General features: G+C 57.6%; 10 protein-coding genes across 10 annotated transcripts; 5 read left to right on the top strand and 5 right to left on the bottom strand.

Annotated features, from left to right (window-relative positions):
- Positions 1-295: 295 nt before the first annotated feature.
- On the top strand, positions 296-4,606 carry K437DRAFT_228230 (uncharacterized protein; the record flags this gene model as incomplete). The annotated part of the gene is made up of 10 exons (XM_013385449.1): positions 296-729; positions 807-1,217; positions 1,283-1,661; positions 1,730-1,852; positions 1,922-2,541; positions 2,805-3,078; positions 3,155-3,269; positions 3,321-4,079; positions 4,139-4,186; positions 4,251-4,606. 10 exons carry the CDS (start codon positions 296-298, stop codon positions 4,604-4,606), a joined length of 3,519 nt encoding a protein of 1,172 aa, XP_013240903.1.
- K437DRAFT_259218 (uncharacterized protein) lies at positions 4,597-6,293 on the bottom strand. The gene is made up of 3 exons (XM_013385448.1): positions 6,116-6,293; positions 5,966-6,047; positions 4,597-5,873 (listed from the first exon to the last, which is right to left on the bottom strand). Exons 1-3 carry the CDS (start codon positions 6,128-6,130, stop codon positions 4,654-4,656), a joined length of 1,317 nt encoding a protein of 438 aa, XP_013240902.1. The 5' UTR covers positions 6,131-6,293; the 3' UTR covers positions 4,597-4,653.
- A 334-nt stretch (positions 6,294-6,627) lies between these two features.
- K437DRAFT_228256 (Metallo-dependent phosphatase) lies at positions 6,628-7,870 on the top strand (the record flags this gene model as incomplete). The annotated part of the gene is made up of 2 exons (XM_013385447.1): positions 6,628-6,819; positions 6,911-7,870. The coding sequence occupies 2 exons, from the start codon at positions 6,628-6,630 to the stop codon at positions 7,868-7,870; spliced, it is 1,152 nt and encodes a 383-aa protein (XP_013240901.1).
- A 10-nt stretch (positions 7,871-7,880) lies between these two features.
- K437DRAFT_259216 (uncharacterized protein) lies at positions 7,881-13,049 on the bottom strand. Its single transcript, XM_013385446.1, has 3 exons — positions 11,656-13,049; positions 9,386-11,590; positions 7,881-9,285 (listed from the first exon to the last, which is right to left on the bottom strand). The coding sequence occupies exons 1-3, from the start codon at positions 12,614-12,616 to the stop codon at positions 8,009-8,011; spliced, it is 4,443 nt and encodes a 1,480-aa protein (XP_013240900.1). The 5' UTR covers positions 12,617-13,049; the 3' UTR covers positions 7,881-8,008.
- Positions 13,050-13,199: 150 nt separating this feature from the next.
- Positions 13,200-15,731, bottom strand: K437DRAFT_239758 (uncharacterized protein). The gene is made up of 3 exons (XM_013385445.1): positions 15,338-15,731; positions 14,910-15,275; positions 13,200-14,839 (listed from the first exon to the last, which is right to left on the bottom strand). Exons 1-3 carry the CDS (start codon positions 15,605-15,607, stop codon positions 13,274-13,276), a joined length of 2,202 nt encoding a protein of 733 aa, XP_013240899.1. The 5' UTR covers positions 15,608-15,731; the 3' UTR covers positions 13,200-13,273.
- Positions 15,732-15,984: 253 nt separating this feature from the next.
- On the top strand, positions 15,985-19,019 carry K437DRAFT_239754 (glycosyltransferase family 22 protein). The gene is made up of 6 exons (XM_013385444.1): positions 15,985-16,188; positions 16,246-16,355; positions 16,419-16,594; positions 16,652-16,811; positions 16,877-18,141; positions 18,215-19,019. The coding sequence occupies exons 1-6, from the start codon at positions 16,073-16,075 to the stop codon at positions 18,581-18,583; spliced, it is 2,196 nt and encodes a 731-aa protein (XP_013240898.1). The 5' UTR covers positions 15,985-16,072; the 3' UTR covers positions 18,584-19,019.
- On the bottom strand, positions 18,590-20,200 carry K437DRAFT_259213 (uncharacterized protein). Its single transcript, XM_013385443.1, has 3 exons — positions 19,833-20,200; positions 19,137-19,758; positions 18,590-19,023 (listed from the first exon to the last, which is right to left on the bottom strand). The coding sequence occupies exons 1-3, from the start codon at positions 20,147-20,149 to the stop codon at positions 18,643-18,645; spliced, it is 1,320 nt and encodes a 439-aa protein (XP_013240897.1). The 5' UTR covers positions 20,150-20,200; the 3' UTR covers positions 18,590-18,642.
- Positions 20,201-20,498: 298 nt separating this feature from the next.
- On the top strand, positions 20,499-22,031 carry K437DRAFT_259212 (uncharacterized protein). The gene is made up of 3 exons (XM_013385442.1): positions 20,499-20,637; positions 20,893-20,946; positions 21,025-22,031. Exons 1-3 carry the CDS (start codon positions 20,583-20,585, stop codon positions 21,702-21,704), a joined length of 789 nt encoding a protein of 262 aa, XP_013240896.1. The 5' UTR covers positions 20,499-20,582; the 3' UTR covers positions 21,705-22,031.
- Positions 22,032-22,591: 560 nt separating this feature from the next.
- Positions 22,592-26,925, top strand: K437DRAFT_259211 (uncharacterized protein). Its single transcript, XM_013385441.1, has 2 exons — positions 22,592-25,358; positions 25,468-26,925. Exons 1-2 carry the CDS (start codon positions 22,992-22,994, stop codon positions 26,740-26,742), a joined length of 3,642 nt encoding a protein of 1,213 aa, XP_013240895.1. The 5' UTR covers positions 22,592-22,991; the 3' UTR covers positions 26,743-26,925.
- On the bottom strand, positions 26,836-27,902 carry K437DRAFT_239747 (putative small nuclear ribonucleoprotein chain D2). Its single transcript, XM_013385440.1, has 5 exons — positions 27,802-27,902; positions 27,429-27,642; positions 27,316-27,360; positions 27,168-27,219; positions 26,836-27,092 (listed from the first exon to the last, which is right to left on the bottom strand). The coding sequence occupies exons 1-5, from the start codon at positions 27,804-27,806 to the stop codon at positions 27,073-27,075; spliced, it is 336 nt and encodes a 111-aa protein (XP_013240894.1). The 5' UTR covers positions 27,807-27,902; the 3' UTR covers positions 26,836-27,072.
- Between the last annotated feature and the right edge of the window lie 71 nt (positions 27,903-27,973).

Below are 27,973 nucleotides of genomic sequence, written 5' to 3'. Positions count from 1 at the left end.
TTGAGCGCCCTCGCCACGCTGCTCAAGTGCAGATACCCTGAACAAACGGACAATAGGACTCTTACTGTGCTGCAGCCACATCGGGTGAATGGCCAGTCGCGTCGCAGCCCCAGCAGTCAGGCGACCGCCGCGATCCAGCCTCCAGCGTCTGCTCATCCTCCATTCTTATTCTTCAATTGCCGGCAGCGCGAAAATCCTGCATCTTTCGCCGAAAAACCCGGCTGATTCACTTGTGAAAGAAAAATACTCACGACAGCTTGTATCTCTTGCGCTCCACCGTCGCCCCCTCGCAACAATGGCCGCCTCGACCTCGCTCCCGTCCAGTTGGACGCCGCCGGGTCCGACCGAGATTCCGGCGCCAGCTCGTCCCGCGATCGAGGACCGACACACGCTGTCCAACATCGCACAGATCTACAGCACCCACCTCCACGTCGACTGGCTCATCGATTGGGACGGAAAGCGCATCGAGGGGAGCGTTGAGCACGAGCTGCGCGTCGCACATGCCGCCATCGAGCACGTCGTGCTGGATACGTCTTATCTCGATATCAGGCGCGTGGAGATCGACGGTAAAGAAGTCAAAGGGTGGAAGAAGGACGCCCGCAAGGGCATGCTTGGCGAAGCGCTGCATGTTCCCCTTCCGAAGGCTATGAAGCTGGGCGAAACATGCAAGCTGAAGATCGACTACGCTACTACCGAGGAGTGCACTGCCTTGGGTTGGCTGACCAAAGAGTGATTCCCGCCTCTGGATGAGAGAATCACAGCTCCTCGCTCTACGCTGACATCTCATCTTGGAAATACATTCACAGACAAACAGCAGCAAAGACAGCGCCGTTCCTCTACTCGCAATGCCAGGCCATCCATGCACGCAGCATGCTCCCCTGCTTCGACTCGCCAGCACGCAAGGTGACGTACACCTCGCGTGTGCGCAGCCGCATCCCGGTCCTCATGAGCGCTTTGCCCACGCACGCGGCGCCCGGCGATCCTTTTCCATCGGGAGATGGTGAGAAGGAGTACACATTCGAGCAACGCATTGGTATCCCCACGTACCTCATCGCCGTCGTGGGCGGCGTGCTCGACTTCCGCGCGCTCGGCCCCCGCACAGGCATCTACGCCGAAGCGCCCGTCGTAGAGAACGCCAAGTGGGAATTCGAGCGCGACGCTGAGCACTTTTTGCAGGCGGCCGAGAAAATCGTCAGTCCGTATTCGTGGACACGGTAGTGAGTGGATCTGGCCCGCGCGTCAACGGACGCGGATGATTGACACTCTCGCGGGCTTCTTGCAGCGACTCGGTTGTACTACCCCCTTCGTTCCCGTACGGCGGAATGGAGAACGCAAACATGACGACGCTGACGCCAGCGCTCGTCTGCGGCGATCGGTCGCTGACGGACGTGCTGGCACACGAGCTGATGCACAGTTGGTCTGGCAACCTCACATCCTGCGCCAACTGGTCTTCCTTCTGGCTCAACGAGGGCTGGACCGTCTATCTCGAGCGACTCGTTCTGCAGGAGGTGCACGGCGGCGCGCAGAGCAAGGAGGGCCCTGCGGCGCGCGGGTTCAGCTACATCATCGGCGCCAAGGCGCTCAAGGACGCGCTTGAGCAGTTCGCAGGGGAGCCGCGCTTCCAGCGGCTCGTGCCTGTCTTCAAAGGCGTCGAAGACCCTGTGAGTAATCAAAGAGTGTACAAACACTGCAAGTCAGTCTTATTCAATCTGAACGATGATTCAACCAGGACGACGCTTTCTCCTCGGTCCCGTACGAGAAGGGCTCCAACTTCCTCTTGCACATTGAGCGCACGGTCGGAGGCCTGGATGTATTCATGCCGTACGTCAAAGCCTATTTTGCCACCTTTTTCGTAAGTGGCAATCGCGATCAGCAGCCGGGTCTGCCTGCCCCCGCTGACGCATTCTCCTATCGCACACAGGACCGTTCGGTGACTACGGAAGAGTGGCGTGCCCACCTGTACGCATTCTACGCAGGCTCGCCCGAGATTACCAAGAAACTCGACAACATCCAGTGGGATGCATGGTTGTACGGCGAAGGCGTCGACCTCCCCGTCGACATGACGAAGGATTACGATAGCTCGCTCGCCGAGGCCGCCTTTGCGCTCGCCCAGCGCTGGGAAGCCGTCATCACCGGCGCCGCGAACAACAAGGCTGGAGCTGCTACGGCTTTCGGTCCTGTGGACATCCAGGGCTGGAACGCCAACCAGATTGTCGTCTTTCTCGAGAAGCTCCACTCGGGTCCGCAGGTGCCACCTACGGTCGTCACGCAGCTCGATGATGCGTACGGCTTCTCGAAAGCGACGAACGGGGAGGTGCTGCTACGCTTCTTTGAAGTCGCGCTCGAGGTCAAGTCCGATGACGACAGGTACGCCAGGCAAGCGGCCGAGTGGGTCAAAGGCCAAGGTAGGATGAAGTTCTGCCGCACCGTCTATCGCGCACTGCACAAGATTGAGCCTGAACTTGCTAAGAAGACGTTCGTCGAGAACAAAGGTTTCTACCACCCTATCGCCGCAGCTCAAATAGAAAAGGTGAGTTTGCAGTTATTCTTCCCCTCTTTTGGTTGGCGTGTAAGGAGGCAACCTGGTGACCTCCTCCCGCACATCACTTGCACTTTCCGTTTCAGGATCTCGGACTCATGTAACTTAAGCACATCCCTCCCATTCCTTTTCTCCTTTCTCTGCTCTTTGTGCAGGATCTGGCGATCAACCATGTAGATTCCCGACACGCTGCGGCCACTTCGGGCTCACTACAGTATACAATGTCGAATTTGGCTGCGGAAACACGTGAGCTGGGTTTCACAAGTAGGCGAAACATCATCGCCGTCATTGGGTCGACGGGGACGGGTAAGTCACAGCTCGCCGTCGAGCTTGCGCGCGCCATTGAACGCAAACACGCCGAGTATGCTGGCGCGGATGTCATCTCCGCGGACAGCATGCAGGTATATAAGGGCTTGGATATCATTACAAACAAGGTCACCCCGAAGGAGATGCAGGGAATTAAGCATCATCTGATTGATTTCTTCCAGCCCGGGCAGGAATACGCGGTCGGCTCGTTTCATGACGACACACACCGAATCGTAAGCATAAAGCATGCCTCCACTTTGCTCCAACGTCTTTCACTGATAGCCATCTCGATCCAAACAGATTCAAGAGCTCTCTCGCCGAAAGCCGGCCCCGTCATTGCCCATCATCGCTGGCGGCACGACGTACTACATCCAGCACCTTCTGTTTCCTGGCCGCCTCTTGTCAGCAAGCGCAGGTGCCAGTAGTGATGACGGCGGCGGCAAGGACGTCGCCGCAAGGACAGGAAGACGGGGAGTTTACCCTCCAGAGGTCCAAGAAACGCTTGACAAGTTCTCGCCGGAAGAAAAGCAATTGTGGGCATTGATCCAAGAGGACGATAACGCTGGCGAGCTGCTCAAGCCCGAGGAGCTCGAGGACCCGCGAGCTTTGTGGGATCTGCTGCACAAAGTCGACCCTCTCATGGCACGGCGATGGCACTTCAAAGACACTCGCAAAGTCCTGCGCAGCCTTCGCGTGCTGCAGACCAGCGGCAAATGCCACTCGCAGTGGATCACGGAGCAGGACGCGAGCGAGAAGGCAACAAGTGCTGGCGCCATCGACCTGGAAGAGGGGCCATGGCGGATTCTCTTGTTTTGGGTCTGGCGAGATCCGCAAAGCCTGAGCACCAGCTTGAATGCTCGCATAAAAACGATGATCCAGCGAGGTCTGCTCGACGAAATCCGAGAACTACGCGCGATCGTCAAGGAGAAGCAAGGATGCGATCCAGCCAAGGTGGACTACACGCGTGGCATCTTTCAGGCGATAGGTTATAAGGAGTTTGACGCTTATTTGACGTACCAGGAAGAGCATGGCGTGGATAGCACGGACAACGAGACGGGACAGAAGCTTTTCGAACAAGGCATCGAGGACATGGAGATAGCAACGCGGCAGTACGCCAAGAAGCAAGTGTCTTGGATACGCAACAAGCTGGCAGCCGAGATACGAAGAGTGCGAGAGCTAGACAATCGTCTGGGAAGAGCGTCTACCGTGGATGTCTATCTTCTGGACGCAACGGGTGAGTGGGATGTTCTCCGAACATAGATCGGAACATGGCTGATTCGTCACTTTTGCTAGACGACTGGGAAAATTGTGTGGCGCGGCCGGCAAAAGAGATCCTTGAAGGTGAGAATCTGCTATGAACGTTTGGAATGGACACGGGACGCTAAGAAAAGACGTGGTCACGCAGCATGGCTATCCAAACTGGAGCTTCCTGATCCGTTGACATTGAGCCCAGTAGCAGCCGAGCGCCTCGCCCCAATGCTCAGTCCATCTCCGGCAAGTGCAGGCAATGCTGGGACACTCGAGAAGAACGAGCTTCGCAAATGCGAATTATGTTCTTCGCTCATGACGGACGCGCCAGTGTGGATCCGAGTGGCGGAGTGGGATCAACATCGTCAAGGCAAAGCGCATCGACGCGCTGCCAAGGTACAGAACAAAGACCAGGTCATCGAGCGCGCGAAAGCAGAGGGATGGGCACGGAAGATGGCGCGACAGCAACACCGGCAACCTTCGGACTCTAGAGATAGTAGTGACTTTGTATAACACATGTAGTGTAATGCAAAGGTTAAGGATGAGTAGTGCAGATAGATTTACATGGCCTGTGTCGCGTCAATTTCTATCGCGGGTACGATGCTCGCCATAAACTTGAGGAAGATGATGAGATATTGATCGACTCTTAGTCCTTCGACTTCTCCATCGTCACCTTCGCCCTCGACTGCGACTGGTGTCGATGCACCATCGCCAGCGCTGCCGCCACTATCCTTATCCTTGCCTGCAATTTCACCGGCTTTGCTACCAGTGACTTTTCGTACAGCGCCACCGAGGCCCCAACCCTTTTTCTTGTCCTTCTTCGCTTTCCGCTGCACCTCGACGATGCTCACATTCATGCGCTCGATGACTTTCTTCATAACGTTCGCATGCTTGCACGGGTGAATGCTTGCCGTGCTCATCGTCGCGCTATGTGGGAACGGCTCGATAGTCACCGTCTTTTGCGCATAGTCCGATGATACGTCCTCGAAGATCTGTGCCGGCTTGAGCGGGCGCCCGTGCTCGTCGTACCCGACGAGCCACATGCGCGGTGTCTGGTAGTACTTGTCGTAAGTGATGAGACAGTCGTAGGTACGAACACTCAGTAGATTCGCCAAGCCTGCCCCTCCGTTGTCCCTTCCAGGCACAGCGGGAAGTGGTTTGGAGCCAGAAGTGGGTGGAATAACTGTTTCTCTTGAAGCAGATGCAGCTGCTGGGTCGTCAGCCTCTTCCACGCCTGCTCCCATACCCCCGAGATCTTCGTCATCCTCATCGGGAATGTCCAGAATATCCCCTACAATTTCGTCTTCGCCTGCCAGTCCCGGCTCTCCGTCCGCATGGTTGACCGTGATGCCGCTTATCCGGTTAGCCAAATCATCCTCTTCCCCTGCAGTCAGTGCAGTGGCAGGAGCGCTGGTATCGTCATCGGGGATATCCACGATATCTTGGAGCCCAGATCCGGAGCGACCTCCATCGCCGTCAACACGGGTCCCAAGCCACTCGTCGTCCTTGCCGCCAAGCTCGCCGCTCTCCATGAAGTACTCTTCGTCCTCTTCGCCTGCAGCACCTCTTGCCTCGCTTGAGGTGCATTGATTGGCTTTGGATTTCTTTCCAACCGCTGCGCTCTCCATTTGACTGACGCGCCGCAGACAAGGAACGCCACGGGAGATGAGATACTGCTTATCGGAAGGCAGAAAGTCGCGCAGCTTGGAGTTGTCGCCGACAGCCCACGACCATGTTGGAAATTTGTATGTCAAAAAGTCACCAGCCGCGACGAATTCCTCTAGAAGGGCAGAGGAAGGCGATGAATCCATGGTGCAGATTGGGAGTTAGGAATGCGTCGCGGGCAAGCTGAAGTGTCGAGCCGATGCTCACCAGGAGTGATTCGACCATGCTCTTTGAACTTGCTCTCGCGCAGCACTGGGCTGAGGTAGTCTCTGACTGCCCAAAAGTGGGTCTGAAGAGCACAGCAATGATCAGACGGACGAAGATGGAAGGCGCTGTTCTTACGATCGAAAAGCTCACCTGTAGCGCATTCATGTCGATCCGTTAAAGCACTTTCAGCTGGAAGGTGCGGTGGGCAGTGGCCCCGCGAGCGAAGGTGGCCGTGTCACACCGCAGTCTGTACACCCCGCTTGAAGATGCGTCCTGTCGGTGCCCTGGCACGTCCGAGTTTGTATCTATGCTGGAGTCGTTGACCAAGTCACACGGTCCACGAGCCACGACGACATGAAGACATAATGACCATTCACGGATCGTGACCCCATGCGTCGACACTACCACTGGTGACGGACGTCACCAGTGGTATTGGGGGCGGAACCTTGCGCACTGTGGAGCGCGCAACCATCCCGCTCCACACGAAACGCAGCTTTACCTCCTATAGACATGTGCTCACAGGCCTACAGCAGGTCCACTTTTTCTTGTTTGATCCCTTATGCCACGGCTTCCCATACGGTTCTTTATGAAGAGTGTCGAAGGCTCCTAGGACCTGCTTACTTGGCATCATGCCGCTCCCCACAACCCGGCTGCTCGTATTTATGCTAGCCCTGGTGGTGGTGCTGTACTTCTGGCTGCGAGTAGCCGTGAAAGACACGGGCGTACAGGCGTATCTGGAGGCTAAGGCTGGCCTGCATATAGGTTCCGACGTGGGCGGTTCTCCATCCGGGCAGCAGTCAAAATCAATCAGCCGCAGGGTCGTAGCGGTCGCTGACCTGCACGGTGACTTGGGCGTGAGTTGAGGAGCACATAAGCCCAGCTTTCCCACATCGACTTATCTTGCTAAGCAATTCTGACTCTTGCTCCCTGGCTCGCCCTCGAAAGCACGCACACAATGTACTTCAAATGACCAAACTGATCGACTCAGACTTCCACTGGATTGGCGGTCACGATGTACTTGTATCTACAGGCGACATTGTGGACCGTGGCGACGATACCATCGCCCTTTATCGAATGTTCGACCGTTTGCGCACCGAAGCGGCTGCGACCGGTGGAGAAGTGCTTAACTGCCTCGGCAACCACGAGATCATGAACAGCCTCGGCGATTGGCGCTATGTCACTCGCGGTGATGTGGACAGCTTTGGCGGCGTTCAGCAGCGCCGCAAAGCCATGAGCTCGGACGGTTGGATCGGCCAGTCATGGCTGGCCAACTTTAACATCACGCACACGGTGCCCCTCCTACCGCTGCACCTGGTCCCTTCCAGTGCGAACAATCGTGGTGCCGCAGGAGGAAGAGTTGCGGCGTATACGGTTCCGCGGGCATCCTTTGTCCACGGCGGCATCACTCCAGCTTATGCAAGGCGTGGCGCCGCTGCGATCAACCGCATCGGTCACAGCTTGCTTCAGCGTGCTCTCGCGGAAGAAATTCCAAACGGGCAACCGCCACATGACACGCCTACGGAAGAGCTGGAACTCTACGGCTCAGAAGGGCCCCTTTGGTATCGCGGTTATGCGAATCAGGAGGACGAAGCACAAATATGTGCGGAAGCCGAGCGAGCCGCGTCCGCGCTCGGAGTCCGTCATCTCGTTATGGGGCATACACCTCATCTAGAAGGGTTTGTCGTGCGCTGCGAAGGAAAAGTCCTTCTCATCGACACTGGCATCAGCAAAGCATACGGTGGTGAACAGAGTGCTTTGGTACTCGAGACGGAGCTCAAATACCTCAGCGAGGGGCATGATGGCGTCTCAAACAAGTGGAAGGAGACGCAGACGCTCACTGCGCTGTATAAAGGTCGGAGGCCGAAAGTTATTCACACCGTGTCCAGAGAGGTGTACTTGTATTAGGACATGCTTCCAACTTTGGTATCATTGTTTATTTCATTCGATAGATGTCTTTCGCTACACGGTTCGAGGAGAGACTGAATCCAAGAAAGCGAGCTTCGCGATGCGAAGGAAGAATAACATGAAGCGCCAATCAAGCCACTAATGGCGTTTGAAAGGATTGTGAATTCGTGACTTGCGTTTGCCGCCTGGCGAATCGCCAACGTGTCCGTCTTCGTCAACGACCGACGCAGTAGGTGTTGCTGCAGATGTCGCCAATGCGGAAGGAATCCGGAACCCTTGCCCACCGGCGGTAGCAGGGGTCGTGGGTGCTGTCAGGCTGTTGAAGATTGGTTGCCCATCAGAGTTGAAGGCTGGCATAGCGGGCACGGGCGGTATGCCGTCGATGCCGCTGGCAGCGCAGGCCACCTCTGAACCCTCGTACATGCCATCATCAGCGCTGGATCCATACAAGCTCTTGCGCCTTCCCTTGCCGGTGACAAAGTTAGCTGCGCTTTTGGGAATGCCGAAGGCCGTCTTGCCGACAAACATGCCAGCCCCTGCGACACCCTTGACACCTGCGCCGCCTACTTTGGCCACGCCGCCGATACCCGATGTCATGGTCCGTGCAATACTGGTGCCTTTGCGTTCGCGATGCGTGACAAAGTCCGGCTTAAAAACCAGCTTGATTGTGATGGTCGGGTTGTTCTCGCCTGCGCCTTTGCCGGTCAAGTTGAGCGTGGTCTCAGTTTGCTCGAATGGCTCAAGGGACGCGAGGTCCAGCCGTGCACTGCCGAGATGGTCTGCAGTGCCAACTTGATCCCAGTCGTACACCTCGATGATGGCTTCGGCACTGACACGGGAAGCAACAGGCGCTTCGCCAATATCTTCGTGGAAGTCCGGGTTGAGGGTTTTCTTGATCGTTTTGGTCCTGGCTTTGCGCTCGCCGTTGAGCTTGAAGACGACATAGGGATCGGAACTCTTGCCCCTGTCTGCTGCGCGCAGATTCCTCGCGTTGACGACTTCGAGGCGGAGATAACCCTGGTTATTGACGCTCTCGACCGGCTCGATCTTGATGTTGACGGGAATGTACTTGCAAACCATGGTGATCGTGCTGACCTCGTTGCCCTGGAGATGCTGCAGCTTGAATTCCGCCGGCTTGTTCAGGGCCTTCTCGAGGATGTCCTTCGTATTTGCCTGGAACTCGGCAAATACATCATCGTCTGTATCTCCTTTACCTTGGCGAAGCTTCAGCCACATGCGCGACCAGTCGAGCTCCTTGATGACGCCCTCGCCAACTTCGTCCCAAGTCGGATGCTCGGTACGACCGGGCTCGGTGGTGTACGTCGGCCAATAGCCGTCTTCGAACAGAACCTCCAAGCGGGAGTTCTTTCGATGAACGTTGCCAGAGAGCAGATTAAACACGATGATGCCAGATTCTGGGAGCGTCGCGAAAGCAAAGCAACAAAAAGGGATATGAAGGAAGGAAGTAAGCCTATTCAATCCGCAGATTGGAATGTAACACTTGCAGGCACTTACGATTCCTAAGCAAGCTCTCAGGGGCCATATCAACGCCCTCGTCCTTTGTGTTCCGGTGCGTGCTGGCCGTGCGCGTGGTCTCGACGCTAGCGAGCGAGTCCTTGATGAGAGGTATGCTCACCTTGTCTATATGGGGATCCTGGGCAGTGTCAGCAGATGCGGCGACCTGCTCGTCCGCAGCGCTACCCTGTACAGTGGCGGACATCATGCGTCTCTTCTCCTCAGCCAATACGGCGTCGCGGTCCTCGTCGTCCGGGTCATCGCCGTCGTCCATGCCAGGTTCGGCCTTGCTGGCGGCTTCGTTTCCTGCGCCTTCGAACTCGACGCCGCGAATGTGGACGCCGGGAAGGAACTCGCACTCGAACTCGATCTCGCCCTTGTACAGCCCACGCCCGAGGCTGAGGCGTGCGTGGTGCAGCTTGCGACCGGTCCCCGCGTAAGGTACAACATTGTCCGGCACCGCGCGCGCAAGATCGGCGATGGGGACGTCGGTCGTACCGATGAGCCGGTCCTTGCCGTTCTGTTGGTAGTCCATAACATCGAGGGTGATCTTGTCTTTGAGGCTGTGAACGGGGCAATAGAGGATCTCATTCCAGACGGGATTGAGGTCGTTGTTGATAACCGTCGAGCGGTCGGTGATCTGACCGCGGATCTTAAGCTGTGCATAGGGGTCGCTCTTGCCGCCGAGGGCTGCCTCAACATTCTTAACGTCGGTCGCCTTGTTGACCCAGAACTTGACGACGCCGATGGCGGGCGTGTAGCCAGATCCAGAGTTCATGCTTCCGGCCATGCGGACGGGCTTCCACAGCGCCGACATTCGGATGCGCCCGCGCTTCGAGTTGGTCAGCGGGAACCAGTCCTGTTCACGCTCCTTGGCGGCGAGAAGGTCGTCGAGCTTCACGCTGAGGTACGAGTTGACAGGGTCTTGCGCGAGGTCGCGCTCGTGGAGGATCTCGATGCCGATGACAGCCTTCTCGCGTTCAGTCACGAGGAATTCGATGTTCATCTCCCAGATCGGGCTGTCGGTGCGCTTGATGACGAGCGAATCCTTGACCTTGTTGCCGTTGAGCAGCACGCGGGCCTTGTGGTTTGGGTCACCGAGGAGCCCACCACGCTTGTCGAGCTCCTTGGCCTGGTGCACTGTCAGGCGTACGACGCCGGAGCGCGTCTTGGGCAGTGGCAAGTTCTTGCCGTCAGGTCCTCTGTCAGGGACGACGACGGGATAGTACGACAGCGCATACTGGACCATCCCGCGCTCCTTGCCGTCGAGCATCACCGGCGTGCTAAGGTGCTCCTGCTCGGGCTGTTCCTCGAGCTGCTTGAGCTCATACGCGGCAGTACCGAGATGTGAGTCAGGTCGATGATCATTGTAGTCCATCATGCTGAGCGTGAGCATCCCATTCATGTTGTTGAGCAGGATGAACTTAGTCTCCCGGAACTGTGGATTGTTGGTGCTGTGCTTGTACTTGGTCTTGGCGACAGTCTCCTTGTTATCAATCGAAATGGCGACGTACGGGTCGGGGCTGCCGCCGCCGAATTTGACGCCCTTGAGCTCGCGCGCACTGAAGATGGTCACCTGCAGGACACCGCAGGCGGTATCGAGTGGCGTACCGCTGAGCAGCTCCTCAAGGTTGAGCGTAAAGACATTCGGATTGTACATCATTGGCCCTAGGTTGGCATGCACCTGCTCCTGGATGAAGTTGCCGAGGCCGGGTATATTGCCGATGTCAAAGCCGAGCGTGTTGCCGCCGATAGGCTTGAGCACGTAGTCAAATTGTGGCGGTTCCATGAAACTGATGTCGACGGTCTGGACGTGCGGATAGTTGCTCATGAGCTTCATGCGCAGGCGGATGTTGCCGACGAAGCTCATATCCTCCAGTAGGATCGGGAAACCAGCCCCGACAAAGCTGCGTCCGACGCGGACGGTGAGGACGACTTTTGGGTTGATCTTGCGCGCAGCTTGGCGCACAGTCAGGTCCATTGTGTCGTTGGGCGTGAAGCTAAACTTCCAGTCCATCATAACGATGTCCTCTTCAGTGTCCGGGAAGGTGCGGACGTGCTCGATCTTCGGCGCCTTGGTCCCTAGTGTGAAGGTCGTCATGCGGATCGAGTCCAAGAAGCTCGGACAATTTGCCACAAGGATGCTGTCAACCGTAGATATGACTGTGGCAGATAGTACCGGTTCGTAGATAAGCCAGAAGCGGGCTGCACATCCAAACATCGGATGTCAGCCATGCCAATCCTAACTACCAGCACCGTAGAGCACTCACACATGAAGTGGTTGATCCACTCGGCCGACTCGTGCTCGTCCATCATCTTTTTCTTTGCGAGCTCGCGCGCGATATCATCCCTGTGCCGCTGCCGGGTCCTGCGCATACTCGCATTGTAGTACGTCGTCGCGAACGCGCCAACGACGAGAAGGCCCATGATGCCGGCACCGAAGCGCGTCAGAAAGTACGTCGCGAGCACAGCGAGAAGCATGCTCGCGCCGTTGGTCCAAAAGTAGCCCAGCTGGTGGTCGCCGACGTATTGCCCGACAAGCGAGCTTTCCCAATGCGCCAGGCGCGCCTCGGCCTCCTCGATGTCCTCCGCAGCCGCGCTGGCGAGCTCCTTGCTGGAGGACGATCCGCTCGCGGTCTGCGAGACATTTGTACCGGTCAGCTCGCCGGGGGCGGCCATGCCTGGCGGCGGTTTTATGCTCGTGCGCGCGAGGGGCGGATTGAGCCCCTTGATGCGGTCTTTGCTGACACCGTCCCAGCCGACGATGGCGTCCGGATCGACGCCGGCGACGACCTTCGTGCCGGCCTTAACAGCGCCTTCGGTCGTCTTGCCGCCGCCGAGCTGGCCCTCGGCCTTGGAGATGCGGTCGACGTCGTCGAGATTGAGCGTCGCGCGCACGTGCTTGCCGCCAATGTCGCTCGCCATACCCATGCCATGCGCCTCCTTGGGCGGCGGGCCCTTGAACGCACCGCCGGGTGCAGCGGCACGCACCGCGGCCGCTTTGGCTTCCGGCGAGTCCAACTCGTCAAACTGCATCACATTTGCACCGCCAACGGCCGATGCAGCCAGATTCGCTTCGACGGCGGCCCATGCGGATGGATCAACAGCGATGCCTCCGTTAATGGCCGTCCCGTTGGGATGGACTGCGGCTGCATCGTCACCTTCGCCGCCCTGGCTGCGATGGCTGCGGTCTGCGACAGCGTGGTCTTTGGAGCGAACAAGTGAGGCCATCTTGACGGTTTCTGGTTGAAGCGGCTGGAAAAGCGGTGGGACGGGATACTCGGCCTAGTCATGAGGCTTCCTAGTTGTACGTTTGTTTGCGAATGCCTGAGCGGCGGACTCTCTTCGAACCGCCAGCCGCTGCTACCGACCTTGGGAAACGGTGCGCGTACACACGTCCGTCCTCACGGCTTGGTTGAGAGAAGAAAGTGTTTTCAAGAAACGCCAATACCCTCACCCGCCACACTCAGCACCAGCGAGTTTGAGTTGGCGCAACGCTACGCCACGGACAACCAACCAGCAAAGCGCAGGCTCTTCCGTTCACGGTCGCGGGCCAGGAGACCGGAAGACTGCACGTGCCTGCTCTCACTCGGGCGCTGATCCTTGATGGGCACTCGGCTCGACGATGCCTCTCCGACCTCCAGCGTACGCAGCCATGGGATGTCTTCTTAAAAGGTGTGCTTCATAGATTTGGACTGCCCTCGGAGCAAAGCCCAGCGGCGCACACGGCGACTGTGCTGCAGTGCCCCACACCCGTGCACAGACCAATCCATCAGAAACCATGAAGCATGCTTGACGCAATTCTCGATCTGCACACAGATGGATGACTAGAATACAGACATGGATGAACATACATACAATTCCAAAACGCCACTCCCTCCGTCGCCCTTACCGCGACACAATAGCAGTGGACGAAGGAGAACCCCGCGGCTTGGGCAGCCGCCGCGCTTCCTCCTGCGACACCACCGCCAGCAGCTCGGCGTTCGTCAGTCGTAGGCTGTGCACGGCCTGTACGTGGCGCGCCAGATCGTACAGGCGCGAGAAGCGCGCCGTGCAGTTCAACATAGGCGTCGTCGTCGTCGAAGACGAGGATGTACTCTGCTCTGCAGTCTCGGCAACGGCGTCGGCGGTATCCCGCAGCTCGACGATCTTGTCCCACGGACATCCAAGTACGGCGCCGCGCATCTTGCGCACCTTGCGAGGTGGATGGGTGGCCTTGTCGAGCGAGGCTGGTATATTGTCTTCATCGTCATTGGCATTTTCGTGGTCTCCATCGCTGCTGTATTGATAATCTGCATCTCTCCTCCCATTTTCGCTGTTGCTGTCACGACGCCTGCGCTTGCGCATTCCCTTGCCTTTGCCACGCCCATCCCCTTCCTGCCTGGCCGCCGCGAGCAGCCCTTGGAGCACCGATGCTGTTGCTGCGCCTCGGTTGTTGCTAGGACCTCTACCATGCGCTCGAACAGGCGCCGGAGGCCTTTGTGCGTCTCTTTGAGGAACCGCGCCGCCTTCTTGGCGGAAATATTCGTCATCCCGCTCGATAATCGGTGATGAACAGCTCCCTTCGTCGCCATTGCAGTCTGGTGCGTCATCTTCACGAGACGCTTCGCGCTGCTTGCATTTGCCCTTGGATTTGCAGATTCGGAGATGCCTTACGAGCTCGTGCTTGTGTCCAAACTTCCATCCACAGCCCTCCCCGAGCCTGTTCTTCCCGCCGACATCCGTCTCGCCGCAGATAAAGCGCTTGATGCCGAGGTGGTTGACACTAAAGTGCGTAGTCAGCGCGTATTTGCTCTTGAACGTCTTATTGCAGCCCAATATTGTGCAAGGGAAGATGCGGCCTTCGAGTGCGAGCTGCAGCTCCGCATCGACGCCTGTCACCTCGCCGAGATTCCAATGCGCGCAACCGTTTGAAACAGGTGCGCTGTCAGATGCTTCCATTGATGCATTTGCCGCGTCCCTACCACCAATCACCTTACTCGCTGCTGCCACTTCACGTTCCCGGTGCCGTCGCACATGTGCATTGAGGTTCTCCTTCGTCTTGAAAGTCTTGCTTGCGCACTCCGGATACGGGCAAACCGGCGGGTGCGCCTCCTTGATGTGCTTCTGCAGCGCAGACCATGTGCTGAAAGAAAGGATGACGTTCGAACCGCCGCTACCGCTTGAGTCCGGCTGCGGGTGCGGTAAAGAGCACGTGTATCTCCCTTCCTCATGAATTCGGGTGTGCTGCCGCCGTTTGACCATAGTAGGGAAAGCCTTAGCACAACCTGGGAAGGAGCACACGAAGGGCTTTGCGACAGCGGGCCCCGCAGAGTCCCCAGCCAGTGGAGAGTCGTCCGATGCTCCAACGGGAGGGTGGCTGTAGCGATCTGGAACCAGCGAGTGTTTTGCCCAGACGTGCTCTCGAAGTCTTTTCCGCTTGAAAAAAGAGGCGTCGCAGCCTCTTTCGACGCACTTTGAGTGAGACACCGAGGCAAGTGATGAGCATCACGATCGCAAGGTGTATACGGAGAACACCACCCACTTTATAAGCCTTGTTCGCATCAGTTCCAAGAGTATGTAAAATATCTGGCGCCCAGCGCCCTTCATTTGTCGGCATAGCCCCTTGCGACGCCCCCTTGCTTGCAGTCTCGAGAGTGTCTGCATCCTCGTGTATCTGAGCAATGTGCCGCTGCAGGTGGGAATTCGTCCAGAAACTCTTGCCACATTGGACGTCGTCAGATCCTAAGGAAATGTGATGTGTGCAGATGAATTTTCGCTGGTTTGACAATGCTGTCCCCTGGATTTTGGCAGAGGAAGCAGCCGAATGGACCCGCAGCTCGTGAGTTTGCAGGTGCTCCTTTCGCTTGAAGGCGGCTCCGCAAGACGAATGCAAGCAGGAGAAAGGGCGCTGTGAAAAATTTCGGGCTCAGTAATAGCGTCGCACACTTGCCTCCGCAACATGCGACTTACAATGTCTGAATGTGAGGTCAAGTGCGCTTCGAGCTTCGCCTTAGCCTTGAATTCCTTGCCACACCCTTCGAATGTACAAAGAAAGCCGTCTCGGGGAGAACGCGTGGGCGAAGCAGGTCGCGAAATATGGAGAGGCCTTGGAGAGCTAGGCGTGCATCCGTCTAGCGTGGCTGACGAAGAGGATGTCACTGATGATGCTTTCAAGCCCGGCATATAGGCAGCCGTCGATGAGGGAGGGATCGGCTGTTGGGATGCAGTCATGGCTGCCATCTTTGCTCAGCAGAAACTCCCAGATTTCCGTTTGCAGATGTCGTCGCCATTGATCGCGCCGATCCCGGAGCAGATACACCGTACGGAAAGATCAAGGCATCTAAGAAGACGGAAGGACGGCCGGGTGAGACTCAATGAAGCTGAATTGGGTTAACTTGCACCCGATCTGAGATCCAAAGAGATAACAGAGGTCGCAGGCTGGGCAATTTCGACCGAATTGCTCAAACACGGAACGCGGAACCTACTCACAATTCCGGGCGTTTCTCACATCATTGAAGTGATTCGGAGGCTGAGCTAACCAGAATTCTACTTGCCTCCACGAGCTTTGAAGGCCGATTGGTTGGATGTGTCTTCAGGTCGAGCTTCATCTCCATCGTCCTTGGTGGGCATGGCAGAGTATCATGCGCAGGGTTAGCTAGTAGCTACAACACCATTTGTAGTTCCCTTATAGATGCTGAAAGGGCCATGGTGGTGGTTTACGATTCTCCAGGCACAAGGAAGCAGTCTGGTCCCAGCAAACGTGCACCTCCCTCGACAACGCGAGATACGTCATCGCCGTTGCTTCAAGACGGCTCTGAAAGGTGAGCAGATATGATGTTACCTTTCGATACGTGCACCAAAGCTAATGTTTTTTTCAGGAAATGGTATTTATCATCATGGGCGCCATCACGACAGGCGGCCTTCAGCCTGCTGCTCATCGCACGGCTCATTTCCGCATCTGCCAGCATCATCCCGGATTGTGACGAGAGTGAGCATCTGGAGCAACGGCTGTTAAGCCAACTTAGTGTTAACTCACGCTTTTGAATGAAAGCGTACAATTACTGGGAGCCGCTGCATCAGCTCTTGTATCCTCCGGCACCGGCGAGCAATCAATTGGGCAGCTTCAAGACCTGGGAATATGATCCTCGCTTTGCGATCCGTAGCTGGGCTTACTTGATCCAATTCACACCGTTGAAATGGTACACAAATTTGACAGGAATGTCAAAAGTGAGGAGTTCTGCCTGTGAGATCAGATCCACATTCTGACGCGGCCCCCATCTTCAGTATCAGCACTTTTACTTTACGCGGGCCACCCTGGCTTGCGTATCTGCTGCCGTCGAAGCACGATTCTATGATGCCGTCAAAGAGACCGCCGGCGCGCGAACGGCACGGTATCTCTTGGTTTCTCTTCTTGGCTGCGCATCGATATTTGAGGCGTCGACAGGTGTGTGTCGAGGCGACGATGCACTGTCGATTTGATGTATGGTTGACGGTGTTTCCGCGTTGCAGCTCTGGTGCCTTCTTCATACACCTTTTACACGACCACATTAGCTTGGTCTTTTGCAATGAAACCGTCAAACGGGGACCCTGCATCGCGATCTTTGCGGTGTCTGAAGGCCACCGTGGCCTTCGCCTTGGGTGCCATCGTCGGCTGGCCTTTTGCCATCGTGCTCGCCTTGCCCTTCGTTTTCGAAGAGCTTGTCTCGTTCCAACGAACAATAACAGACAGCTTCATGCAGCGGGCCTGCCGATTCTCTCAAGCAGCGATCGCTACTGGTCTGTGCATTGGCCTTCCCACGCTTCTGATCGACACACTGGCATATGGGCGCACAACGCTCATCCCGTGGAACATTATCGCCTACAACATTTTCAGCAAGGCGAGAGGCGCGGGACCGGAGCTGTACGGCACGGAAGGCCAGACATACTATTTTCGCGTCTTGCTTCTCAGTTTTAACTTGCTCTTACCGCTTGCGCTCTCATCAGCGCCGCTGGTACTTCTTGCAGGTGTGGTAAATCCGCATGCATTTGCGCAAACAGCACCAGCCGCTCACAGGGTATCAAAACAACCTGTCGTCCTTCTGCTCAATCGGACGACGCCCTTCTACCTCTGGCTTCTCCTCCTCTCGTTACAGCCACACAAGGAAGAGCGTTTCCTGTACCCGGCCTACGCATTGGTCTGCTTCAATGCTGCGCTTAGCCTGTCCCTGCTGCACACGCTCATCGACTCGGCCTTGCCGCGCGCTCTGCTCACAGGGGCTTGCTTCCCGCAGAGGAAAGCAGGAATCACAATCGGCGGCGCGTTAGCCTGGACGGCCGTCCTTCTCAGTAGTTTCATTGGTGTCCTCCGCTCGGCAGCCTTGACGCACAACTATAGCGCTCCTTTGCACATTGTGTCGCCTCTATGGGGGCCTGAAGCACGGCAGATACTGCAAGAGCGCCATATTGCTTTGGCGGAGAATGCCACTCCTAAAGAGGTCATGGCAGCGCTCTCCAAGCTACAAGGGCCCGTCAAGCTTTGCTACGCAGGCGAGTGGTACAGATTCCCAACTAGCTTCCTTGTCCCGCATGGAATCCAGAGCGAGTTTACGAGCAGCACCTACCAGCACATCCTGCCGGGTCACTTCCCCGTAACGTACGACAGGGGTGAAGAGAAAGGGAGAGATCTCTTTGCTGCGGCTGTTCTCAAGGCTGGCGACTGGGCCTGGACGTACAAGGGTTCCAGAATATCGGAACAAAACTACAATGAATTCAATCTGCCCGAGCCCTCACATGTCGTGAGTATTGACAGAAGTGCCTTGGCTCCAGGCGGACGCTGAAAGGTTCGATATCGCTGCTGTTCTCCTCTAGATCAATCCAACGCAGTGCGACTATATGGTCGACCTCGATTTCAAGCACCGGCGCGCAGGAGCTGGGTCCAGTATAGATGCGTATGAATCGGCTGCCGAGCCCAGCTACTTGCATCAGCCTGCGCGATGGCGTCGCATTCACTGTCTTCCTTTCCTCGACTGGGAGTCGTCGCAGGCAGAGCCGGGTGCTAGTTTGGTACGCAAGATCGAAGCGGCTGTCAGTCGAGCCCTGTGGCTGCCGGAAGGGTGGGGGTCCACGCGCAAATACGCCGATTTTTGCTTGCTGAAGCGTATCGGGGAGGGATCCGGCAATTTGCACAGGGACACAGACATGAAACGCGCCGAAGACCATTTCGATGCGGCGGACTAGCAGGCATTAATCCATCAGCTTGTCCTTTGATGTTGTACAAAATGTATTCATCAAAACAGCTATGAAGCGTATTCCGAGACGCGTGGCTCAACTTCCTCGCCATATGGCGGGTCCTCCCTCCGCTTGAACGCCGCAAAGAACTTCCTGCCGCCGTTGCGCGCAACCTTCTTTCCTTCCTCTGTGCTATCCCGGATGATGGGGACACACGGGTCCTGCTGCAGCTCCTGCCCGTCGTTGTCCATACGCTCGAACAGGGGGAACGCATCCAGGTGCGAGACCATCCATCTGTGCAGATCCTCGACATCGGTGATCGTGTAGAGGATCCCACCCGGAGCAAGCACGTACGCATATTCGGCGAGCAAAGTGGGTGAGACGATGCGCGCCTTGTGCTTGCGCGCTTTGAAGTGCGGGTCAGGAAACAGAAAGAACATCTTTGTGAGCTGCAGGCGCGTAGAGGGGGAAGGAGGGCAGGTAGTGAAGGCGGCGATTAGCATTGACAGGTATCTCGAGGTGGAGTTGAGCATCGCTCCGCTCCAGAAACCAACGGCCTCACCTGCGCCTTGTGAAAAAAGTTTGGCAAGAACTTCATGCAGTTTGCACGGAGCGCGCTGACATTCTTGTACCCGCCAGGCACATCCGAAGCACCACGTACGAGCGCCTCGTTGGCTGTGCGCTCGTTCTCGTCGTCTTCTCCTCCTCCCTCCGGCGCTTCGTCTTGGTTGATGCTGCTGGCGGGTGTGCCGCCTTTGGCTCGTTTGGTCGCTTTCCGCGCCCCGGAAACTTTCCCTGAGGGTGCGGCCGCGTCGCTTCTCTCACGCTTGCTGCCTTTCCTTTGGTCCTCTTCACTCGAGAGCTCAAGAGGCGCTGCAGATGCGTCGGAATCGGTGGGGTGTGCCTCAGGCACATGCTCACTGCGCGCCGCCAGGCGGAGTGCCCTGACCTTGTGAACGACATAGTCTGCCACCTGCTGCCGGATCTCCATGCCGACCATGAGCGTGTCTGGAAAGAGAGGGGCCAGGTCCATCAGGAGGCCGCCAAAGCCGCATCCAATGTCGGCAAAGCAAACCGGCTGGGACAGGCGCGGAGGCTGTGAGGGGTTTGTCTCTGGGGAGTGTGGCGGCAACAGAAAGTCGGGAAAGTGCTCGGACCAGTCCATCGCCGCTGGATGTGCGGGGCTGTCGAGCATATGAATCACAGGGGCTCTTATAAGTCCTAAGAATCCGCATTAGCCTGCGCAAATGCCACTCACTACGTGAGCATGTGGTCGCTAAAAGGATTGGCATGGGCCCTCTGCCTGTACCACTTTTTCTGCGGAATGACAATCTTTCCGCCTGCTTTGACGTTGAGATGGGCATGGTGCTGCTTTACCTGCTCTCGAAGGAAGTGCGCTTTGTCCCTTTCGTGCTCTGAGCGCCGCAGCTCATCGCCGGCCTTTCGCCGTGCGACATGGGACAAGTTCCTCGGGTGGTGGAAGCCAACTTGGGCCTCTGGCGTGTAGCTGTTCGTTGCCGCGGCTGCATCACCGACTGCGCCATTACCTTCGATCTCCAGCTGCTGTTCCGTCATGATTGCAGAGGCTAGTGGTGCCGGCCAAGCTGACGGTTCTTGACCCTCGACGATAAGCATTCAGGGGGGCTCCGAGGGTTAAATGCCTTTGAAAGCAAGCTCTCATCGAGAATGAGAGAAAGTGTAGAGTCTGCCTGAGCTCCTTGGTAGATAGGCGGAACTCGGGACTGAGAAATTTCGAGGGCGGAACGTGGTGCTGGTTTTCTGTGGAGGCGTGGACGAGACCGATGACTGTGCGAAACTTGGCGGCGCACGGATACACGCCGCGCAGGGCAGCACAAGCACGCGAAGATCTACCATGCGGATGGTCCAACTCCCTCCCTCACAGATACATCCATCTGACATCCAACTTCAACACGTTCACGAAAGGCAGCACAATCGGAACAAACAGTCACGAGCCCATTGTACCCACGCCCTCACTCTCACTTTCAAGATGGCAGCACCACAGGTCGAGCCACAAGTGGCCCGGGAGATTCCTTCGGAGCAGGGTAAGTTACTGGGTGTCGCCAAAGAGATGCGCGGCGCGCTCGCCACCTTGCTGTGTCGCTGCTTCCCAGTTTCGCTGAAATATGCGCCAGGGGGCCGAGTGCCGTGCAGAAGCAGCTGCAGATGACTGCAGCTACGTGGATGTTCCGCGCTTGGAACGACAGCTGCGAGTGTAGAGGCTGGGAAACACTCTTGCCAAGAAGTCACGGGAAGATTCTGACGTGCGTCCTGTCCCCTTTACTGCATATGTGCAACAGAGAACTCCGTGCAGGCTATCGAGAAGAAGTTCGAGGATCTCGAGGTGGAGCTGAGTGAGTGCGCTGTGGGGCGGAGCGGTGAGGAGCGCCGCTGTTGACAGGGGGGGGCTGGCTGGATCTGGCTTTTGGCAGTCCGCGACTCTACCAAGCGCCACGACCCCATCTACAAGGAGCGGGCAGAGATTGTGAAGAAGCTGCCGGACTTTTGGGCGCAGACTTTCCTCAACTCAGGCACCGTGGCGATCTACTTTGACACCGAGGATGCCGAGGTATTCAAATACCTCACCGACTTTTCCATCGAGCGCACGGGCGCCAACGGGGACCCGCGGCCGAACAAGTTTCACTTTACGTTTGGGGAGAACCCGTACTTTTCGGACAAGGTGCTGACGAAGGAGTTTGTGTTGGCGGAGAATGCGCCTGCGCTGTCTGCCAACTTCGACGCGTCGGAGGAGCTCAAGGCGCTCAAGACGTCGATCGCGTGGAAGGATGACGAGCACAACCTGGCGGCCAAGAACCCGCAAAAGGGGGGACGCGATGATGACGACTTTGAGCCAGGCAGCTTCTTCAGCTGCTTCTTTGAGAGCGAACAGGCGGAGGTCAGCGCGCCGATTGGGCACGGCATCCTCGAGGACCTGTGGCCGAACGCGGTCGCGATCTACACGCTCGAGCACGACGAGTCGGGGCTCGACGGCATGATTGACTTTGAAGACAGCGACGATGAAGGCGATGAGGACGACGAGGACGACGAGGACCCCAATGCGGAGATCGACCTGGAGGATGACGAGCCGCCGAAGAAGAAGAGCAAGAACTAGCAAGCCGGGAGAGCCATCTCGGGGGCAAAGGACAGGGAAGGGCCGACGAGGGGGCGGTGTGCCATGCCCGCCTGCCAAAAGGAACAAGAGAAGCAAGCAAGGGTGGTGGCAGAGATATCCACGTTTTTCTTTCTTGCCTGCTTTCCTGTTTTTCCCTTTTTTCGGTGTGCTGCAAAACAAAAGCCAATGCAATAGCCGTGTCGTTTCCACATGTTCATCCGTTTCACTTGCTGGCGGGTTGCCGGGGCTGCATCCCCCTGTTCCACTGGGCCGACAGGATGCTGCTGACGTATGTACATATGTAATACTGTAACGCGCCTAGCCTAGCCACCAATGTGGGCGTGCACCCTAACCGCTGCGTCCCCCCCTCGACTAGTCTTGGGCAGGATGAACCTGATCCATTCGGGTGGTAGATGGTAACCCTACTATGATTGTGGAGAGCACGCCACTTTGCCTTTCGTATTTCGGTTCGCTTTGCAGCGATTATGTATGTAACAGTCCGTCATGTTGACCGGCTGTTGTTGTGCTGTGCGCGCTGCCTGATACACTGTGAATGGCTGCCGTCCTGTTTCACAATATCCCCCAATCTCTGAGTCTTTGTAATGCCACAAGAGTGAGCGAAGAGAGCTGGGGGGGCAGAGCAGCGCAGCGCCCCCGCAGCACAAAAGTCTGGGCGGGCGGGCGGGCGAGGCGATGGCTACATGCTTGCATGACATGGCATGGTACCTGGCAGCGGGCACTGGCGCAGTCTGCTTTAAAGTTTATCCAGTGTGTCTGTGCGTTACGCTCCCCGCAGGGTGATCTAATCCACGGTGGATGGAAGCGCAGTACGTATGTACAGATATATATATAGGTAGCTTCCAATCACCATCACCATCGCTATCATGGTCAGCAGCAGCAGCAACCCGCGGGCGGTCGATCAAACTGGAATCTGTGCATGTTGGGAGGTGTGTGCGAGCACAGCATAGCACAGCGCAGCACCGCATAGCATACGCACAGCACGCCGCTCGAGAATTCCTTGGTTCGACGAGGCGAGCCAATTCCATCAGCAGCCACCTTCGCTGCCTTTGACGACACGTGCGGCGCTTCTCTTAACATTATCTGCCGCCACCGCTGCATTCGACTCGATTTTCAGATCGCTTTTGGCTTTGCCGTTGTTGGCGGGTGCAGGCAAGAAATCCTTCCAGCTCGGATACTTTCTCGGCCACCCACTCACGTATGCTGGTTCTCCTGACCTGAGGCGCATCGCACCGGAACGACGGTAGGTGCACGGCCGCTTCTTGCATCATGCCTCTCAGCAAAAGCGGCAGCGCCAACCAGGGGCAGGCCAGCCCGGGCACGTACCCACGCCCCGTGACACGTGCAGCCTGCCTCAACTGCCGCACAGCCAAGCGGCGCTGTGACGGCGTCGCGCCCGTCTGCGGGCCGTGCGTCTCGCGCGCCATCCCCGCCGGCGCGTCCGCTGCCGATGGCGGGTGCTTCTTTATTGCATCTAAGCGTGGAGGGCCCCGGTACAAGGGCGTCAAGGGCTGCGATGTCGCTCGCGTCCGCGCTGAGCGCGAGCTGGGCTCCCGCGAGCGCAAGGACGCTGCTTCCGCGGCCAGCGTCCTCGTCGCCGCTGCCGCGGCCGTGGCCGCAGCCAACCAGCCGACTACGTCGCGCAGCGCTACGAGCGGAGATTGCGCGGAGGTAGGCACAAAAGTAGCTGCGGTTGCGCACAACGCACATGCAAATGAAAACGTCGCCCCTGCCGGCATCAGAGCACGCAAGCGCACGGCGGACGGCGGCAGCCACGGCCATCCGCACGTGGATGGCGGGAGCGCCAGCGCTCAGAGCGATGCAGATGGCAGCGTCAAGCGCAAGACCAGCTACTATGGCAATGGAAATGGCGCCAGGGATGACGCCGCCTCGGGTTTACAGCCTGTGCACCAGCTGTATCAACCTCAGTATCAACAGGCGCAGGATCCTCATCATCATCATCAACAGCCACCGCCCCGGCCGCGGCCTGAGCGCTATGCGTCGAACTCGGAGCCCTCACAGCATTATTCAGCCCAGTTCTCGCAGTCGCCGCCAACGTATGCATCCGCAGGCGTCACATGCCAGCCTCCGCCGAACGGTGCGCTAAATCACTCGCATTCTGCGGACGCTGGCGTTTTGTTGCCCCACCAGCAGCGGCAGCATGACCTTTCCATGTCCAACCTCGAGCTTTGGCAGCGCATCCAGGCGCAAGCGGCTGCATTCGCCGCTAGCAATGGTCAGACCTACCGTCCATCCGCTGTGCAGCACCATCAGCAACAGGGACACAGACTTGCTTCGAATGAGGACGCAAATCCGCACCTAGCCGCCATGACGCCACCGCAGCAACATCAAAATAAGGATCGGAAAGAGCAACAGCGAAAGCAGCAGCTGCCGAAACAACAAAGTCAGAAACAAGGGCAGGGGCAGTTGCATCAACAACAAAAGCAACAACAGCAACCACCGCCACCACCACCAGGGTCGCACTTCCCGCCGCACCAACAAGAGCTACCTCCACAGCCAACACCGCCACCGGTCTTCGCGACGACGGTGGTGACGGACATGGATAATTGGATGGACTTCAACATGCTTGACACCTTCTTCAACCAGGTGCAGCACTTGCCCAGGGGGGTCAATATTGGCGCCTGGGGCGACGGCGACGATGAGCACCTGGCCATGGAGCTGATGAGCAACTCGTCCAGCGCCTCGGACATTGACCCGGTAGATTCGGAGCAACAGGCGCGCACGCTGCTCGCACAGTACTACAAGCACGTCTACCCCCTCCTCGCCGTTCTCCTACCGCCAGGCCATCTGTCGACGTACGCGTTTTTCTTTGCCGAGGGACGACCCTCGGCTCTCCTCTCCGCCATAGCAGCCTGTGTTGCCACCTGTTGCAGCGAAGAGGACGCACGCGCAACGATCCGAAGCAGCATCAAGCGCCAGCAGCGCATCCATGTCGGCAGCAGCCGTGTGCATAAAAACGGTAACGGCGCAGGCACCAGCGACGCTGGAGGTCAAGCCACGACCCCTTCGCTGCTCGGGCCGACTGCGACGCGCGCGGAAATTGCACGCTACCACTGCCGCACCGCCGAGATCCTCCTGCAGCGCGACCGCGAGCTGCTCGACAGCATGCAGTCCTGCGCGCCTGCTGCGCATACCATCACCCACGGCACCGGTCCCTCCGCTGAGCACCGAGCCAATGGAAATACCAGATCGCCGTCCATGCGCGCTTCGGTCGGCGGCACTGGCGCGCACACAGGCGCGCGGACGGACGATAAGAGCTCGCGCCTCGGCCCGTCCTCCGGCAAGATGGACGTTGAGCTGATGCAGATCGAGGAGGCCGCCGCGCGCGTCTTGCTCGCGCACTACCACTACGGCGCTGGGCCTGATGCGACGCATCGTATGGCTTTCGACCACGCGCGTAAGGCGTGGATGTTGTCCACCACGTTCGAACTCAAGCGCTCCACCGCGAGTGCTCCTGCAGGTCGTGCCAGCGGTCGCCGCGGCGAGATGCAAGTGGACGCCTCGCTGCCAGGCATGCAGGCCGCTTTCGGCAACGCGGACCGGTGCGAGTGGAAGCGCAGAGTCCATTGGCTCGCCTATACGGCTGCAACGCATCTCACCTGCCTTGGCGGTTTCGTGAGTGCCCTACCGTCACCTCCACACATTCTTACTCCGTCCCGCAGCAACTTGATGCTTATTCTCGCCGCCCGCGCCCGGCTGCTGCTGATGTTCCTCTTTTTCTCAGAAACCGCTCAAAATCACCAAGAATCGCATCACCGACCTTGACTACCGCCCATACATCGAGTGCGACGACGCCGCATTTGGCGTCTACATCCGCGGCGCGCAGACCGTCTCACGTGCCTACTCGAAGATCTACAGTCTCGACTCGATCCGCGTCAAAGTCATGCGCGTGCGCGAGGGCAAGTACACGCCCGCACAGGCGCAGGCTGAGCTGAAGAACCTCACCATCAGGCGTCAGAAGGTGCTGAAGGAGATGCTCCGGCTCGACGCCGAGGTCCTCAATTTCACCCGCTTCGATCCTAGCTGGAAACGCAACGAGCACGAGTTCTCTATCAGCGATGACCCTGACCGCAACCTCTGTGCTGGGCTGCGCATCAGCGGCAAGCTCATGACCTCGGGCGCGCTTGTCATGCTGCATCGTACCACCGCCTTTGGCAATGCTCGCATCTTCCTCGAACCGCAGTGCGGTATCCCTGGAGCTCAAGCACTTGAGGACAACTTTGACAGCTTCTTCATCGCCGATACCATTCCCGGCGCTGCGTGCTTCAGCAGCTCATTGTCTTCTGCTGCCTCGTTGAACCAGAGTGTCAGCTCCAAGGAGCAGGACAATTGCCTCTGGTACCGCGGGTCAGAGGCGGTCGACGGTGCCGATCAGCAAAGCTCCGACGAGGGCGATGACGATCAGCGGAGCCCAGCCACCAAGCACGGCGGCGTCACCACACTCAGCGCCCCCATCTCCACCTGGAATCTGAACAACCGAGGCGACAGCGGTTGCATCACGCCGGACGACTCGGCTCAGCACGCCCCCAGAATCGGTGAGGAGAACGATCCCTTCGCCGACGGGCCGTACGACCCGGCGCTATCGTACGAGCGCTGCCGCTTTGCCGCGTACACCATGTGGTCCACGCTCCCTTACGTCCTTGGCCACTTCAACCCGGGCCGCAAGGACGAGGAGTGGTCCGATGCGGAGCTTCACACGGCCCCCTTGCTGCCGCCGCTATCGTGCTGCTCGTACGTGCTGGGCTCGTACGCAATGCTCATGCAGTGCCTGTTCGTCCAGCTCTACGGCCAAGAACGAACGACGGCGGACATGCTGCGCGCGCGCGCATGGCAGATCGAGAAGGCGCTCCGGCGCTTTGTGCGCCACTGGAGCACGCTTTCCGAGTACGCCAACGAGGTTGCCACACTACTCGTCGCCAACCAGAGCCTGGTTGAGAACAAGAACGACGATGGCCTCGTCGACCTCCGCGGCTCAGCACTGCCCCAGCAAGGCACTTGATGACCCGATTGCAATTTTCGTTAGCCTCTTGGGACGCAACGTAAGACAATACGTTTTTTGGCTTTTCAATGTTTTTTTTGACAGTCATTTCGTCCCCTGAGCACGCCGTGCTGTTTATGTGCGGCTCTGTATCGTAGCACTGCCTGTTTCATAGGAACGAATACCAGTCTTTCTTCTAAAGCGTCGGAAAGGAATGGCTACCGGCCTGTGTCACCGCTTGTTTCGTGTTCTCGCAAGCGCCAGAGATTACTTGCAGAAAGTCACTGCAACATAGGTCCTACTATACATGGAGGTGTTCGGAAGGGAGGGAAGAGGGAGGGAATGCAAACTTCATGCTGTATTCCGTAGAACTAGAGTATCCGACCAAGATGCTGTCAGCTTCAAAGACCCGAGTGCGCAAACAGGGTCGTTAAGGCAGTACTTACCAAGAACCACCGAGTCCCCTCGGAGGAACATCTTGGAGATGAAACGGTCCTTCTGTGTGCCGTCGATGATCGATAATCAGGAATAGTAACTACGTCAGCTCTGTAACTCTTCCTACTTTATTCGCAGAGCAGCAGGCGATCCGCTCACGTTGACAGGCTTTTTGTTCTTGTTTTTCGGAATTTCGGTCCACATCTGCAACGTATTGCCCATCCAACATCAGCAAAGCGTCCAAGCCAGGTTGCGAGGGTGAGCATGCGCACCTCTTTGACGTTCTCCAGTACCATGTTGCTGTGCCGGTCAAACGCCTTGACCCGCGCCAGCAGCTTCTTGTTGTTTCGTAGCGAGATGAGGATCTGCGTGTTGTTGCGTACGGACTGCTGCAGTACCGAGAGCGGTCCTTGGGAGATCTCGTATGCCTCCAGCTCCCGGATCTGGCCCTCGTCCAGCTCTGACCGCGGTACGTTGGCGTATTGGCTGCGCGGTCGAACCATGCACCCGTCCGTCAGTGTGCCGCCGCAAGGGTATTGTAAAGAGGGGGCAGGGCGGAGAAGCGTGGATGGAAGGACAGAAGGAACCTCGTCAGTTCCGATCGTTTTTCCACAAAGACTGCACGATTTGCCTAAGCGGACTCACCTCATCTCTTTCGTCTGCCTATCCTTCGTTTCGCGCCAATGAAAAATCCTTCCTACTGCCCGTGTGTCTTCATCCGTCGTTATCTTTTGCAGCACAAAGCGTGAACGATGAAGTGATGAAGAGAGACTCCCAGCAAGTCAAGCTCACGAAAAGGAGAGGTGCAGTAAGTTGG

This window comes from Tilletiaria anomala (assembly GCF_000711695.1).
Source record: "Tilletiaria anomala UBC 951 chromosome Unknown K437scaffold_110, whole genome shotgun sequence".
NCBI lineage: Eukaryota > Fungi > Basidiomycota > Exobasidiomycetes > Georgefischeriales > Tilletiariaceae > Tilletiaria > Tilletiaria anomala.
Note: the sequence above shows the minus strand (reverse complement) of the source record. Positions and strands in the feature narration are given on the sequence as shown.